This window comes from Geotrypetes seraphini, chromosome 11 (assembly GCF_902459505.1).
Source record: "Geotrypetes seraphini chromosome 11, aGeoSer1.1, whole genome shotgun sequence".
In the NCBI taxonomy this organism is placed as follows: Eukaryota; Metazoa; Chordata; class Amphibia; order Gymnophiona; family Dermophiidae; genus Geotrypetes; species Geotrypetes seraphini.
In genome coordinates, this window is record NC_047094.1 from 7,659,386 (window position 1) to 7,675,643 (window position 16,258).

At 40.8% G+C, this 16,258-nt stretch overlaps 1 protein-coding gene across 4 annotated transcripts in view; it reads left to right on the forward strand.

Annotated features, from left to right (window-relative positions):
- Nucleotides 1-1,095: 1,095 nt before the first annotated feature.
- Nucleotides 1,096-16,258, forward strand: part of B9D1 (B9 domain containing 1) — a 51,855-nt gene continuing 36,692 nt past the window's right edge. The window contains exons 1-3 of one of the 4 annotated variants that reach the window (XM_033914778.1): nt 1,096-1,386; nt 4,146-4,214; nt 8,255-8,366. In XM_033914778.1, the coding sequence (XP_033770669.1) occupies nt 1,327-1,386; nt 4,146-4,214; nt 8,255-8,366 (241 nt within the window). In that variant the 5' untranslated portion in view covers nt 1,096-1,326. Of the gene's footprint in view, nt 1,439-4,145; nt 4,215-8,254; nt 8,367-16,258 lie in introns of all 4 variants that reach the window. The other 3 variants (XM_033914782.1, XM_033914780.1, XM_033914781.1) reach the window with 3 other exon arrangements.

Sequence of the window (16,258 nt, forward strand, 5' to 3'; positions counted from 1 at the left end):
TCTTCACTGTTTTTAGCTTGCTGGCTCCTCCCCCAAAATTACATCAGCTTGCATAGAGAAATCGCCAATTCCCAGCACTTTCTTCACCGTGTTTTGCCTCTCCTTCAGGGACAGGCCAGGTCTCCCACCATGTTATTTGCGGTTTCACCATATTCACGATGGGTTTTAATAGATAACAGTGAATAACATATAAAAAGTTATTTGTGGTTTTTCTGTATTTGCGGTTCTGTTAATCCCCTAGCACAGCAAAGACGGAGGGAGAGGTGTAAGCCCTTCTGAGTAGGGACCATCAATTGTAGGTTAAAATGTATAGTGCTGTGTATGCCTTTCAGTACTTTAGAAATAATAAATAGTATTAAATGTCAGCTGGGAGTGGCAGAGTTGCCAAGTTACCATTCTGGGACACAGGGAGACCTTTCGGTCAGTCCTGTTTTCCAGATTGAATGCTGCTAGTCGCAGGAAAGGTCCCTCAATGTTGCAAGCAGGCTATGGCATAGGGCAGGGGGAGGGGAGGGCCGTCTGCCCCAGGCGCCAGCCCCTGTCCTCCTTTCTGCCCTCAGCCCGCCTGCGTGCGCTCCTTCCCTCATAACTCTTTAATTTTCCCAGCACCAGCAGCATCGTGAACTTGCTGCCCGCATCAGTGTCGACTCGCTGACATAACTTCCGGGTCCCGCACCTAGGAAGTGATGTCAGAAGGAGAGCTGACCACGCGAGCGGCAATTTGGTGACGCCGCTCACCCTGGGAAAAGCAGAGGTCAGGGGAAGGGGGGCTCACGCGTGGTGGTGGTGGGGGCAGGGGAGACGCACACCCACCCTTGCTATGCCGCAGCACTGCATGCTGGGTTTTAGAAATAAACTGGCTCACATTGTCCCTCCTGGAACTGGGTAAAGCAACTCTGTGCTAGGGGCCTTGAAGGCTGAAGACCCCCCCCCCCTCCTCCGACAGGCATCCTATTGGCTGATAAAAGTCCCAGTGAACAGCAGCCAGCATGAGAACGGTGCGCGGTTTGGCCCTGAAGGCATGCCGTAGGGAGGCGTTGTTTCTATGGGAGTCGCCCTTTTTTTGAAAGAGAATCTCACGCGGAGCGCGGTTTGGCCCTGGTCGCGTGCCGTAGGGAGGCGTCGTTTCCATGGAAATCGTCCTTTTTTGTGAAAGAGAATCTCACGCGGCGCGCGGTTTGGCCCTGGTCGCGTGCCGTAGGGAGGCGTCGTTTCCATGGGAATTGTCCTTTTTGTGAAAGAGAATCGCACGCGGCGCGCGGTTTGGCCCTGGTGGCGTGCCGTAGGGAGGCGCCGTTTCCGTGGGAACGCCGTGTCGGAAGCGCTATGGCTGCCAGTCCCACTGTCTTCCTGCTGATGGTGAACGGCCAGATCGAGTCAGCCAATGTGAGCGGCGAAGCGGACCTCGGCTCTCTCCTGGGCCTTTCTTGCAGCCTTGGTTAGCTCAGGGGGGAGGGGGAGGCAGCCCACCCCCCCTTCCTTCCTTGGAGCCCCTCGAATGGCCTTCCCTCTGGGGTCTGTCTTATGGGCCAGCTTGAGGGGGGAGGGGAAGCCCGCTTGAAACCCTAGTGCCTAAGGGCAAGGACTGAGAAAGGAGTGACTTAAGTCGCCGGGAAGCCAGGAGTTAGGGTTGGGCAGCTGCCAGATTTTGAAGCCACTCGCCAGCACTAGTTCAGAAGGCTACTCTTGGCCTTGTCTGGGGGGCTCATATCTAAGTATAGCCCTGTATCAATTGAATAATAAAAAAAAAAATGGAGGGACAGCCCCCATATGCACAGTATAGTCAGGCACAAGAATCCCAAGAAGTAAACCGATATGGTGATTGGGTGTAGGGTGGGCATCGATGGGAACAGGAGGACGTTACTGGCCAGACTTCCTGCAAACAACGGGGTGGTTGGATAGGCTGGAGTGAGCTTGGACGGCAACTTCAGCAGTTGGAACCTAGGACAAGACCAGGTGGACTTTACAATCTATGGCCCAGAAATATGAAGGGAATGACAAGGGGTATAACTTATGGGCAGACTGGGTGGACTGGCAGAGGCAATAGCAACCCAGAAAACCCCTTCTATTCTTGCACACATTCAAATTATCCCTTAATCAGATATCTAATAAAAAGCCATGTTTTTAGATAGCGCTTTCTCATAATTATTTTTCTCAAGTTCCTAGGTAGGGAATTCCAGAGTTTTGTCTCTTTCCCTGGGCTAATCACTGCCAGATCAATATCTTGTCCATTTTGTATTGTATAGTTTTCACAGTTCTAATCAAAAATTGACCGATGAGATATTATTTTGTTGATGTACTATATTGACTTTCATTCATTGAAAGCAGCCAGGTTTAGGGATTGAGATTTGCACTGATTTGCTCATTGGTCCACATCAACCCACTGCATGAACCAATAAGATTCTGTTATATACATACAATGCTCTTTCTCAATGTCTCCCAAACCAATTTCAAGGAAAGCAGCTTAAAGAGCAATAAAAATGTTTCATGAAAGGTAATATTTTCAGTAGCAACTTCTACCATGCAGTTCAGAAAATAATAGTAAATACTGAAGAACTAGGGCCAGTACTGGGCAGACTTGCATCGTCTGTGTCTGTATATGGCCATTTGGTTGAGGATGGGCTGGGGAGGGCTTCAACAGCTGGGATGCTGTAGATGAGCTGGAGTGAGCTTTGCCAGACTTCAGTAATTGGAACCCAAGCACAGTACCAGGCAGAGCTTTGGATTCTTGCCCAGAAATAGCTAAGAAGAAAAAATTTAAATTGAATCAGGTTGGGCAGACTGGATGGACCATTTGGGTCTTTATTACATTACATTAGGGATTTCTATTCTGCCATTACCTTGCAGTTCAAGGCGGATTACAAAAGAATTATCCAAGATGTATTACAACAAGAACTACTTACAAAAAAAAAAAAAATTGGTCATTTTCAAAAAGAATGAGAAATGGGTAAGGTTATTTGTTTGGGGTAGTTGGCTTTAGTGAGAGGTGGAGTTTGAGACTTGCGATATTATTTCTTTTTTCAGAGTTTTCTTGAAGAGTATGGTCTTTATTTCTTTTCTAAAAGTCTTGTAGTCGAGGGATGCCGTCATTAAATTGGCGATTTGGTTGTCTAGTTTGGCTGCTTGAGTGGCCAGGAGGCCATCATATAGTTTTTTCCATTTGACCTCCTTAATTGGATGGTATCTGCCGTCATCTACTATGTTACTATGTAGTTGTCACAGGGCACATTGAGAGTAATTCTAAAAGGCAATGTTTCTCAACCCATTACACCCAGCCAATCAGGTTTTCAGGATATCCACAATGAATGTGCATGGAATAGATTTGTATGCATATTCACCGTGGATATCCTAAAAACTAGACTGGCTGGGAATGCCCAAAGGATTGGGTTGAGAAGTACTGCCGTAAGGTGCCACCTTAGATTTAGGCAGCATGAACGTGCTTAGTGATCGGTTTTTGGCTAAGAACTATTCTATATGTGCATACCAGTAGTCAATGGTGTGAACTGTGCTGGTGGGCATTTACATGAATGGTTTCTGGGTAGAGTATAGGCAGGGTGCACATTTACTCGCATAAATTATAGAAAATCCTCTTTAACAACCGGTACTGGTATTTACACAAGCTAATCACATATTTAACTTGTTATACTAATATTCTGTAAGGCAGTGTCCCGCAAATATTTTTACTCAGTGGCACAGTAAACTCCAGGCCGCAGCTGGAAGGCACCCGGAAATGCATGGACATAGAAGTGATGATATGTGCATGCGTGACATCATGTCAACATATGTGTGAACGCCCTCCAGAGGGGCCCTGAGCTGTAAGGGAAAGTGGGTGCCTTCTTTATAAATAGGCATATTCTTGGAATTTTTATAGAATTATCATTGTGACATATGTTAACATAGTAGATGTTGGCAGATAAGACTTGCATAGTTCATCCAGTCTGCCCAACAAGATAAACTCATACGGTATGGTGCAATATAACATACTTAATCTTGATCTGTCCTTGCCATTTTCAGGACAGCACTGGTCTTATTCCCCAACTACTAGAGTTGCCTGTTTTAGTATCTGCTTGATTAGAGTATATACAGTATTTGCCTCAAAAGAATTTCAACAGAGAGCATGAGCCCTTTTCTTGTTTCTTTTCTAGTTTCCAGAATTTGATGAACTGTATTGCAAGTATTGCTTTGTGTACGGTCAAGACTGGGCACCTACAGCGGTAAGTTTCAGACTAGGGATTTGCCCAGGGACAGAATTTTCATCCATCCCCAGTGGAATCTAACTCTTGCCCACCCGTACTTGCCAAGATTCATTCTAGCCCTACAGCTAATCTCTTCCATCCCCACCTGAACCTGTAGGAGTCGATGCTATAATTTACTTGCAGCCCTCTGTTTCCTCCCAATCCCAGAAGCTTCCTGTGGTATTTGGGATGGTATTGACCAATCAATGAGTGTTCGAAGCCTCAGTCTGGTGTTCCAATTGGCTTTTGCTGTGCATTCCAAGCCTCATTCTCGAGTCACCAGAAATTTTGACTACCCTTCTACAGGAATCTCGTTGCAACTTCTTCCATCCCCATGGGAATCCCATGGAACTTTGTGGGATTTCTGCAATCCTCATTCCCGTGCAGCACTTTACTTCAGACTTAAAATTCAGTGAGTGAGTTAGTTTATTTTTAAAATTTATCACCTGCTTAACTCCTAAGTGGTTTGCAAAAAGACATTCATATTAAGTTAAAAACAACATACTCTAGGTCCAGGATGAAATTAATACTACTCTTTGCTACTACTTAGCATTTCTATAGTACACAGCTTCTGCTTACAGTCAAGACAGAAGACAAATGAGAATACAGGGATTTAGAAAAGTGGTTATAATCACTAAGACCAACTTGGTGAGCCAGAAATGATATAAAAAGACATGCAACACTCAGCTTTGTTATAACAATTCTAGCTATGTCTAATATGAGCTGTGAGGATGTATATAAGTGACTGATTTCATCCCTATATCTTAAGCATAGGTGCAGTTCTGCTTTAAATTGTTTCTAACCACTAGCTGAAATAATAACAGCAATTAACCTCAAAGAAATGTATATGTACTTTTCTTAACATACATTCAGAGTTGCCCTAAGAAAACTTGAGTTCTAAATTGTTTCACAAATTAATGTCTGAGCTCTTTTGTCTGTGCTTTAGATGTGCAATTTAACTGTATGTCAAATCTGTAATCTTTGCCTTCCTTGAAATGGATATGTTTTTACTGACATTTTGCATGCAAATTATATCATTTGTATTACTTGCAGAGAATGTAATAAATATCCAGTACAATGATAAGAAAGAAAGTATTGTGCATTTCATATGTGTTGAATAGTATCTCTTAGTCATTCTTAACTCTTTTTTGATGGTTAAGAAGGAAGAATTATTTAAATGGTAAATGCATTGTACAGATCTGCAGTCAAGGTGGCTTCTTTTACTGTCACTTCTTCCCTAATATTGTGGCTTCCAGTCACCCTTTGGGTATGATGGAGGATATTAACCAGGTGGCTGCATGAACTCCGACATATTTTTCTCCAAATCTTACAGTTTATGAGCAGGCTCTCAAACTGCTAAATCCCAAAAGCTTTGGGGTGGTTTAATAACTACAATAAAACAAGGATTCGAAAGAAAAGGCTGGTGATCTTCTTTTGGAAACACCTGAGAAATCTTACTTGTAGACCTGGAAATCATTTCAGGCCTGAGATCACACCTTGGTGCTGTATAGTGCTCAAGAGGAGCCATTGCCATGCTGAACCAAAGGCAAGAGAAGATGCCACCAGCCTGAACCTAACCGGAGCAGTTGCAGCCCTCTTCCATTCCACATGGCAAAGGAAGGGTTACGCTGATCAGTACCATGCTCTTGGTCTGCAGAAAGGAAGAGTTACTCCAGAAGCTTCTTGTGTAGAGAGAACGAACTATAATCCCAGCTATTCCTAGTCCACTGAGGAGCAACAGAAGATTCCACCATGATTTAGGGGAATACCTTTGGGCTTCACTCATGAGATGTAGCCCTGAGTTCAAGGCAGCCTTTTTCTGCCATTACATGCAGGAGGAGCTCCAGCCTTCAGAAGAAGGAGCCATAATCTTATTCAGCCCTGTGCTGCTTGGCCACAAAGAGACATTGCCGTTTCATTCTGTCAGCTCACATAAGGAAGAAGCTGTAGAAATAAATTGCCAAAATTAGTAAATAATAATAGGGAAAGAATGTTTTGCTAGTCTCCTAAAAACTCTAGCTTTTAAATATTTTTCTAACCCTGCTACTTGGATGATGGGGATCTGTAATTGAGATCCTTCAAAGGATGAATGACTGACTAGCTCCTTCCTTACGATAGAATGACTGATAGCTCCTTCCTTACGATATTCCCTGTCACTGAATATGGTGAACTTTGTCTTAAAGGCTTTTTCAGCAGGTCCATCTCATTTAGTTCTATGAGGTGCTACCCAAAAGTTTGTGGAATGTGAACGTGCGTGAACTGGATATAGTATGCCCTTCTGCCACTAGAGGTGTCTAGCAGTATGCTTTGTGAATCAGTGTGCCAACGGGCGTGCAGCTGAGTGGTCGCGTTGTTTTGCTCTGTGCAATTTTGTAAGGTTGTGTTTTAGTGACTCTGCAGATTTCGTTTTGACGGATTTTACTGAGCAAAGAATCTACATCAAATTTTGTTTCAAACTTTAAAAAACTACTGCAGAAACCCATCATATGCTCCAGGAAGCCTTTGGAGATAATGCCATGTGCCAAAGTAAAACCTTTCTTTGGTACAAACTCTTCAAGGCGGACGATGATCACTACGATGATCCTTTAAAGAGCTATTAAAACATACTTGTGTCAGATAGCCGTTAATATATGAAGGGCTCGATATTCAAAATGACTTAACTGGTCAGTGACTGTCTCTGAATATTTAGCAGGAGATAACTAGTTATCCTTGCAGAATATTCACAGTTGGTGCATATCAACGAGCCAGCTATCTTGGGGGTGTTTTGGGGTGGGTCAAAGCTATGGTCCTGATATTCAGTGCTGACTGGGCAAGGTTAACACTGCATAAATAGCCGTCCTATCTGCATGTGCTAGCCAACTAACAAAAGCCTGGATATTCAGTGCCACTCATCAGAAATGACTCAGCCGCTGTCGGCGCTAGCGACAGGTGATCACTGCACTGCCTGCTACCAGCTGAAAATTGCCCAAGAAGTAGTTTGAGAAGACAAGTGGGCTATTGCTGTTCCGGGGGTCCTGTGAAACATAGTGGAGAAGGTTTGTTTCTGTATTAGCATTTGTTTCCTCTCTGAATTTTATTGATGATCTCACTTTAGGCCAGGGGTGTCAAAGTCCCTCCTCGAGGGCCGCAATCCAGTTGGGTTTTCAGGATTTCCCCAATGAATATGAGATCTATTTGCATGCACTGCTTTCATTGTATGCTAATTGATCTCATGCATATTCATTGGGGAAATCCTGAAAACCCGACTGGATTGCGGCCCTCAAGGAGGAACTTTGACACCCCTGCTTTAGGCAGTAAGTCAAATAAATGTAACCTTAAACTTGAGGGTTAGGATTGAGCTAAATTCTGTGTATATGAATACGGCGAGATTATTGAGTTAACACAAATGATTAGAGTGGGTTTATTATCACTAAGCAGTCTTTATTCTACTCTAAAAACGTATTTAAATTATTGATCTTAGGTAATGTTCTCAGAAGAGAAAAAAACCTCAGAGTTAAAGCTTCTGACCCATTTGGGTCTAAACAGTGACAGTTTCACTTGGCTTTCATTTCAGTCTTCGGCAAAAACTTTCTTTTATATTCTTGTAAATTTCTTAAAGTACCTTATCTATTTTTGTGCATTTTATCTAGCATATTAAATATTTTCTTTTTATATAAAATCATATTGCGTCATGCAATCCAGGCTTCTATACCATATTGGTTTCACCTGCTGCTTAGTAAATATCAGAAAATTGAGGAACAGCATCACCTCTTTCTACAAAACTTCACTTTTGGAAGTAAAAGGATGAGGCTGGTATTACAAAATGAATTTTACTTGTAATTTGCTTTTCTATAAATTCAGACCCAGTGTTTCAATGAATGAGTTAGGGCTCCAAACAGCTGTTTGGCATTTGGTTTCTTCCAAAAGAACTGAGGGGCTTCGTCTCCTCTAAGCACAGAATACAGCCTCTTTTGGAACATTTAAGAAAATATAAATTTGAGGAACTGGGACTCTTCTACAAGATTGCTTTTCTTTTTTAGGGATTGGAGGAAGGCATATCTCAGATCACCTCGAAAAACCCTGGTATTCAGCAAACAATGGTGTGGAATTTTCCTCTCGACATCAGCTTTAAAAGTACCAATCCCTATGGCTGTACGTATGAAACCCGTCGTTGAATTGTGCATAAATACCGTGCTGCTAACAAGCCACCAGGCCTGAGAGAGAAGGCAGAGTATGAGTCACTTAGCTCAAATTTCCCTTGAGTTGAAACGTTCTACAGGCAAAATCTAGTTTGGAATTTTTGCAGGTTAAATGGATCTCATCATTTTGCAGTATTCAGGCATTCAATTAAAGAGAGTGACACAAAGCAAGCACACCATTTATTTATTTAATTTGTTTTCTATCCCCAAAGAGCTCAGAATGGGTTACAGGTTAAACATATATAATATACAGTTGATGATTTGCACTGGATTTATCCTAATTTGGCATATACAAGAGATCTAATACCCATACACATAGTATAGAGTTTACAGGTTATAATTTGCCATAGTTACAGTGCAAGATTTATCAACATAAGATTTTATAATCAATATGCATTAATATTTCTTTGGAATCTATCGGCCTTAGGCAGGGTGCCATCATTACACCTTTTACTTTACACAGGAATTAGAAAAGGGCGTCCAGCTTTTCTGCTTACACCTGTGGCATGTCCAGCAGATATTTGGGATTTTTATATATTGCCATTCTTCTCCTCCCTGATTACATATTTAACCCTTTAATTGGCAGATTGTGAAATGGCAACAGTGCCAAGTAGCAGGCATTTGGAGATGCAGATCTCCCATAAGAGCCATAGAAGACACACGTTGCTTCTGATCAACAAGGCCAAATAAAGGGTTAAACTAACTTTCCTGACATTGCTTTTAGACATACTTAGCTTTCCTTATTCAAAAAAAACTCAGACATCAGGGCTTACATTAAAAAGCCCCTTTACTCCTTTTGTATTTTGCCTCCCCTTTCTTTTATTTTAAGCAATGTATCCTCTCCATCTGCCCATATGTATCATGTTATGTCTATATTGTAATTGTGAATTTGTTCCCTCTATTTTATATTTTTTAAAACGTTTAAATAATTTCTTTAAATTGGAAAGCGCTTTGTTTATAAAAGCGGTATAAATGCACTTAAACTTGAAATGCACTTAAACTAAATAAACTTGAAACTTGTTTCACTAGCATGAAAGTACCTACTGAACAGTGAAAGGTATTTATCTATCCACATGTTGCAGGTGCCTTTCAACTTGATAGATTGCACTAAAATTTGGTAATGGATTGTCTTGCTGAGATGTGAGTTGCTGTGCAGGATGTCAGCAGGATTGGGCTGGCAGTGAAATCTGACAAGCCAGGGAAGTGGCAGCATAGTTAGTCTATGCCTGGATTACTTGCTTATTCAGTTAGAACAGGGGTAGGGAACTCCGGTGCTCGAGAACCGTATTCCAGTCGGGTTTTCAGAATTTCCCCAATGAATATGCATGAGATCTATTTGCATGCACTGCTTTCAATGCATATTCATTGGGGAAATCCTGAAAACCCGACTGGAATACGGCTCTCGAGGACTGGAGTTCCCTACCCCTGAGTTAGAATATATAACTTGATTCCTGTTCGTTCTTGGATCTGTGCTCTAAATTGTGCATCTGTGCCTGAATGTAATTTTTTGTGTGTGCTATTGCTTCTTGTCTAGTATCTTCATACTGGAGATTTGTAGAAACTGTTATTAAGAATGAAATTATGGACTTATTCAAATGCTGTTATTTTTGCCAAGTTTTTTTTGATTGGTTTTGAAGTAGGTTTAAGAAGAATTCACATTGAAATTGTAACTTCTCAATTGTTGATTTCTGTTCTTTGTAGAGACACATGAATTTTAAATGTATTTATTTTGAATGCTAGAAAATCACTTGGCTGGATATGTAATGCCTTCTGAAGCAAAACCAATATCTGACTATTCTTAGTAATCATTCGTTTTACAGAACCAGTTTGGTTAGTAAGGACTCCTGGGGCGTAACATACAATTTGGTTGTATTCGTTCATATTCAAGTTGCATGTAATATATGTATAAAATTGAAAAGAACATGAGCTGCTAAGAATCTCATTAAACTAGGAAAATGGAACCTAGAAAGCTTAAATCGTTATAAAAGCAGAACTGTTAGAAGGTGGGACAACTGCATATTGAGATATGAGAGGTTTTGTGTTAAGAAATTGCTTTCCTTATCCACCAGTCCAGACGATTGGTTTATGCAGATGGAGAAAGAGAATGAATGTTTGTAAGCCTTAGAAACAGTAACATGATGGCAGATAAAGACCAAATGGCCCATCTAGTCTGCCTATCCGCAGTAACCATTATCTCTTTCTCTCTCCGAGATCCCACGTGCATAGAAACATGATGGCAGATAAAGCCTTGTTGTACATGGACATGGTGTAGCCAGCAGCTCCTCAATTTTTCTCAGACTCCTACAGATGGCAGACGCATATCCCATCCATTACATCTGAGCTAAGTTGGAGAACTGTGACCAGTTGAGTGCTGGGAGAGGGGAACGGATGCTAGGCCCTATTGGACTCTGCCTCTAAACCGCTAGGGAGATGTCTAGAGGAGTTAAGTCCCTCTCCCACTCCTCTCTTGTTTTTCCTTCTGTGTTGATACATAATGCACACAAAAGATACAGACAGAAATAGGCTTTGAAAGTAGCAGCCTCAAAACGTTCCACATTCCCTCCTCCCAAGAAATCTTGGCTACCATCGCCACAATGAAAACCAGCACATCACCAAATGACCCTATCCCAACATCCATGTTCAAACGTTCCATCCCGCATCTCATGCCATTCCTCTCATCCAAGATAACACAGGCCTAACAGAAGGACTCATACCTACGACATGGAAATCAGCAATTAAAATGGAGGATTGGCTTTATCAGGGCATAACAATATTGTATGCAAAAATTTACCTACATCGCTCTGCAATGGCAAACTTCCTCATGCATTGTAAAATATAATGACTGTAGAATTGAGGCAAAGGCCCATTTTTCATCAGACCACCTTCCTGTTGTAATTGTTGATTGTGTACCTCAGTTTTCTGTATCTTTGGGACTTTCAGAAACATGACGGCAGATAAAGGCCCATCCGCAGCATGCTTTCTTGAATTCAGTCAGTCTCTGTCTCCACCACCTCTACCAGGAAACTATTTCATGCATCTACCACCATTTCTGTAAAACAGTATTTCCTTATATCAGTGGTCCCCAACCCTGTCCTGGAGGACCACCAGGCCAATCAGGTTTTCAGGCTAGCCCTAATGAATATGCATGGAGCAGATTTGCATGTCTGTCATTTCCATTATATGCAATCTCTCTCGTGCATATTCATTAGGGCTAGCCTGAAAACCCAATTGGCCTGGTGGTCCTTGAAACTTGAAAAACTTGGTCCTCCAGGACAGGGTTGGGGACCACTGCCTTATATTACTCCTGTGTCTATCACCTTTTACTTTCATCCTCTTATTCCTGACCTGCCTTTCAAATAAATGAGACTTGCCTCATGTGCATTTATGCCACGTAGGTATTTAAACGTCTCTTATCATATCTCCCCTCTCCCACCTTTCCTCCAAACTGTGCATATTGAGATCTTCAAATCTGTCACCATATGCCTTATGACAAAGACCACTGACCATTCTAGTAGCCTTCCTGTGGACCGACTCCATACTTTTTATATCTTTTTGAAGGTGCGGCCTCCAGAATTGTACACAGTTTTCTAAATGAGGTCTCACCAGAGTCTTATACTGGGGCATTAATACCTTCTTTTTCCTAGTGACCATACCTCTCCCTTCCATACCATATAATTTCTTGTATCCCACAATTTTCTACATGAATTCAATTTGGCTTACAATAAGATTTGTAACAGACATAGCAGATATGGTAGAATTTGTGGTTTCAATTGGTTAGTGGTCATAAGATTACAGAGAGAAAGGACTCGTTGTTGCCTACAGTAAAATTCATGGTCATGGTAGTTACAGTGGAGTATCTAGATTAAAATTGATCATTGGTCACTAGATTGCAGAGAGATGTGTTTTCAGCATTTTCCTGAAGTGATATAGGAAGAAAGTTCTTGTAGACATTGTGGGAAGTGGTTCCAAGTTTTGGGACTTCAAAGCGCAAAGGTAGTCTCAAATGCACTCTGCATCCGTCTATCTTTTGTCATCACCTTTTCAGGAGTGATAATGTCTCAGACCTATAGATTAACTTTGATTTATTTTGGAGAGTATGTGATTTTCTTCTATGCCTTTTCTTAATAAAAGAAAAATATCTGGTTCCGTATCTTTTAACCCTTTAATTGGCAGATGGTGAAACAGCTGATTTACATAACTTGATGTTGAACAAGAGCAAAAGTGCCTAGTAACAGGCATTTGGAGATGCAGATCTCCCATAAGAGCCATAGAAGACGCATGTTGCTTCTGAGCAACAATGCCAAATAAAGGGTTAAAGTTAGTAAACTAAGATTCTTCCTCATACATTGCAATAGCTGATAATATCTATCATAATTAGACTGAGGAAGTCCATATTTCTTCTAAAGTTCAGAAAAAACGTATGAAGCATTGACCCCAGGAGGTTATTAACTGGGAACAATCTATTGTGAGGCCAGATTGGCCAAAACAACATTTTTTGTTTATCATTCCCCCCAGTCATTAGACAGTCTAAATCTGAGGGTGTCCAACCTCGGCCCTCGCCAAGTCGGGTTTTTTGGATTTCCCAAATGAATATGCATGAGATCTATTTGTATACAGATAGATCTCATGCAAATTAATTGGGGATATCCTGAAAGCTCGACTTGGCGAGGGCTGAGGTTGGCCACCTGAGACTTAATCATGCCGTGCCATGATTGTTGCGGGTATCGCTGGCCAATCTTCGCTCTAGAATGCTTCTTCATATTAGCAGGGTGACTTTTCATATCTAGCTGCTGCTCTGTGGCAAGCCAGATCCGTTGTACTTTGTTCTATTTTTCTTTTTAGCCACCTGGTTTGAAAACCTTATTTATTAATTAAAAAATGTATGTACCGCATACAGCTATGTGGTTTCCATATCACATACATAAAATCTTGTTTCCCTCCGATTATCACATAACATAGACATGTCAAGACATCGTTAATCGTCCCTGTTATAATAAGGATAGAGCACAAAGTCAGTCAATTCAGAAGTACAAACAAGCTTTAAATCATACTTTGATGTCAGAAAAGTTCTAAAAGGCGATTATTACGTTACATTACATTCGTGATTTACTGAAATATATCTTAGCATAAGAAGGCATTGGCAAATAAATGAGTTTTCAGCATTTTCTTAAAATTTATTCTCCCCAGGCAAGGCATTCCATAGTTCTACGCCAGCCACAGATATCATTGATGCTCCAATCCAAGCATGCACAGTCGACATTCTACCCTCCAAACTTAATTTCATCCCATTTACATCTCTACGCTCTCTTCTCGGTTTATAGATCTCAAAGAATTCTTGTAAGATCTTTGGGGAAGCAGGATACAGTGTCTGATGTATGATCGCTACAGTCTTAAACTGCACTCTTAGCTGCATAGGTAACCAGTGTAGTTTCTTCAACACAGGAGTTATATGGGTACTCCTAGGAACCCCTATGATTAATCTTGCAGCGGAGTTGATAAGCATTTGCAAAGCCCTCAACTTCCCTTTCACAACTCCTAAGTATAGTGAGTTACAATAATCCACCCTACTCAGGATCAATATCTGAATCACAGTACGGAAATCATGTGCTGGTAATATTGGCTTCATAAGAACATAAGAATTGCCTCTTGTCGGGTCAGACCAGAGGTCCATCGTGCCCGGCAGTCCGCTCACGCGGTGGCTCCTCAGGTCCAGGACCTGAAAGTGCTCCTACCCTAAAACTCACATATGCTTTTCGCTTTTGTCCTGTAGAGTAACCTTCTATCTATACCCTGCAATCCCCTTCGCTTCCAGGAAGTCATCCAGTGCCTTTTTGAAACCCAGTATTGTACTCTGTCCTATTACCTCCTTTGGAAGTGTGTTCCAGGTGTCCACCACCCTGAGTGAAGAAAAACTTCCTTGCATTCGTTTTGAATCTGTCCCCTCTAAGTTTTTCTGGATGACCTCTTGTTTTTGTTGTCCCTGCTAGTCTGAAGAATCTGTCCCTCTCCACTCTCTCTATGCCTTTCATGATTTTATACGTCTGTATCATGTCTCCTCTCAGTCTCCGCTTTTCCAGGGTAAAGAGCCCCAGTTTGTTTAACCTTTCGGCATATGAAAGGTTCTCCATTCCTTTTATCATCCTAGTTGCTCTCCTCTGGACCCTCTCAAGTATCGCCATGTCTTTCTTAAGGTACGGTGACCAGTATTGGACACAGTATTCCAGATGTGGTCGCACCATTGCTCAATACAATGGCAGGATAACCTCCTTCGTTCTGGTAGTGATACCTTTTCTGATAATGCCCAGCATTCTGTTCGCTTTCTTTGAGGCCGCTGCACATTGCGCCGCTGGCTTCATTGTTGTATCCACCAATACCCCCAGGTCTTTTTCTAGGGTGCCTTTCCCCATCACCCTTCCTCCCATCATATAGCTGTACATGGGGTTCCCTTTCCATAAAGCATTTGTAGTTGCATGTATCCCACCCTGATTAGTTTTAATATTTGGTTTTCTATTGTCAAACAGCTATCTAAGCACACTCCAGGACAGTCATTTCCTTTTTTACCAGCAGTTTTTCATTTTTTTTTATTTTTTTTTTTTAATCTGATTATTTTCTTAACATAGTTCATTTTAGTTTATTACACCATTCAGCTATAATTTATTTTCCAACTGATTTTCAGTCAGCGGCAGACAGCATTTTTTTAGTCCACTGCTGGCACTAAAACCAGAAATTGAATGCCAGGCCCTGTGCAAGCTTTGGCCCTGAATTTGTTTTTTTGAGGGAGTTTTTATTTTTTTTTTTTTTAAATTTTTATTTATAAGTTTTCCATTCTTACAATATTTGAGTAATATAATATACAATAAAGTTTTTTTACATATTTAAAATATTGTCATTAATAATACATCGTATTTAAAATATGATATGATAAAGATTATACATTAGGATATAAAATATAATTCCCATCCCCTTTTTATATAGTATATTTCCATTAATTAGTCAAATCCCACCCCATTCATATATAATTATTTATCATTGTGCTAAGAACTAATCATTAGAATATTTTGTCAATGGTTGCCAAATTTTATTAAAATTAAGATGATTTCCCTGTTGTAACGCTATTATTTTTTCCATTTTATAAATATGACAAACAGAATTCCACCAGAACGTATAATTTAATTTGGTGTAATCTTTCCAATTTTGAGTAATTTGTTGCATGGCGACTCCTGTTAGTATTAGTAATAGCTTATTATTGTTTGCTGAAATCGGACTCTTAGTTCTCATTGCAGTACCAAATAATATGGTGTCATACGAGAGTCCTACATGATTCTCTAGTAACTTATTAATTTGGGGCCAAATTAAATTCCAAAATGCGTTTACAAAGGGACAAAAAAAGATTAAATGATCTAACGTCCCTATTTCCAATTTACAATGCCAGCATCTATTAGATCTAGTACTATCTATTTTTTGCAGGCGCGTTGGGGTCCAAAATATTCTATGTAATAAAAATAACCATGTTTGATTCATAGATGCTGACCTTGTAGATCTTAATCTCCAGGACCAAAATCGTGGCCATTGAGATTCAGAAATTGTCTGACCTATCTCAATACTCCAAATATCCCTAAGACCTGTTTTCTTTTTTTTATTTAAAAATCCATATATCAATTTGTACCATTTTGCGGCTTGGTGACCCAACAAATCCGTCTGGAAACATAGAACCTGTAAACTATATTGATTATTTAGATTTTTCCATTCAGGGAACCCTACCTGAATGGCCTGCTTCAATTGCATCCATTTAAAATATTGTGATTTATTTAATCCAAATTTATTTTGCAATTGTGAAAAACTAAG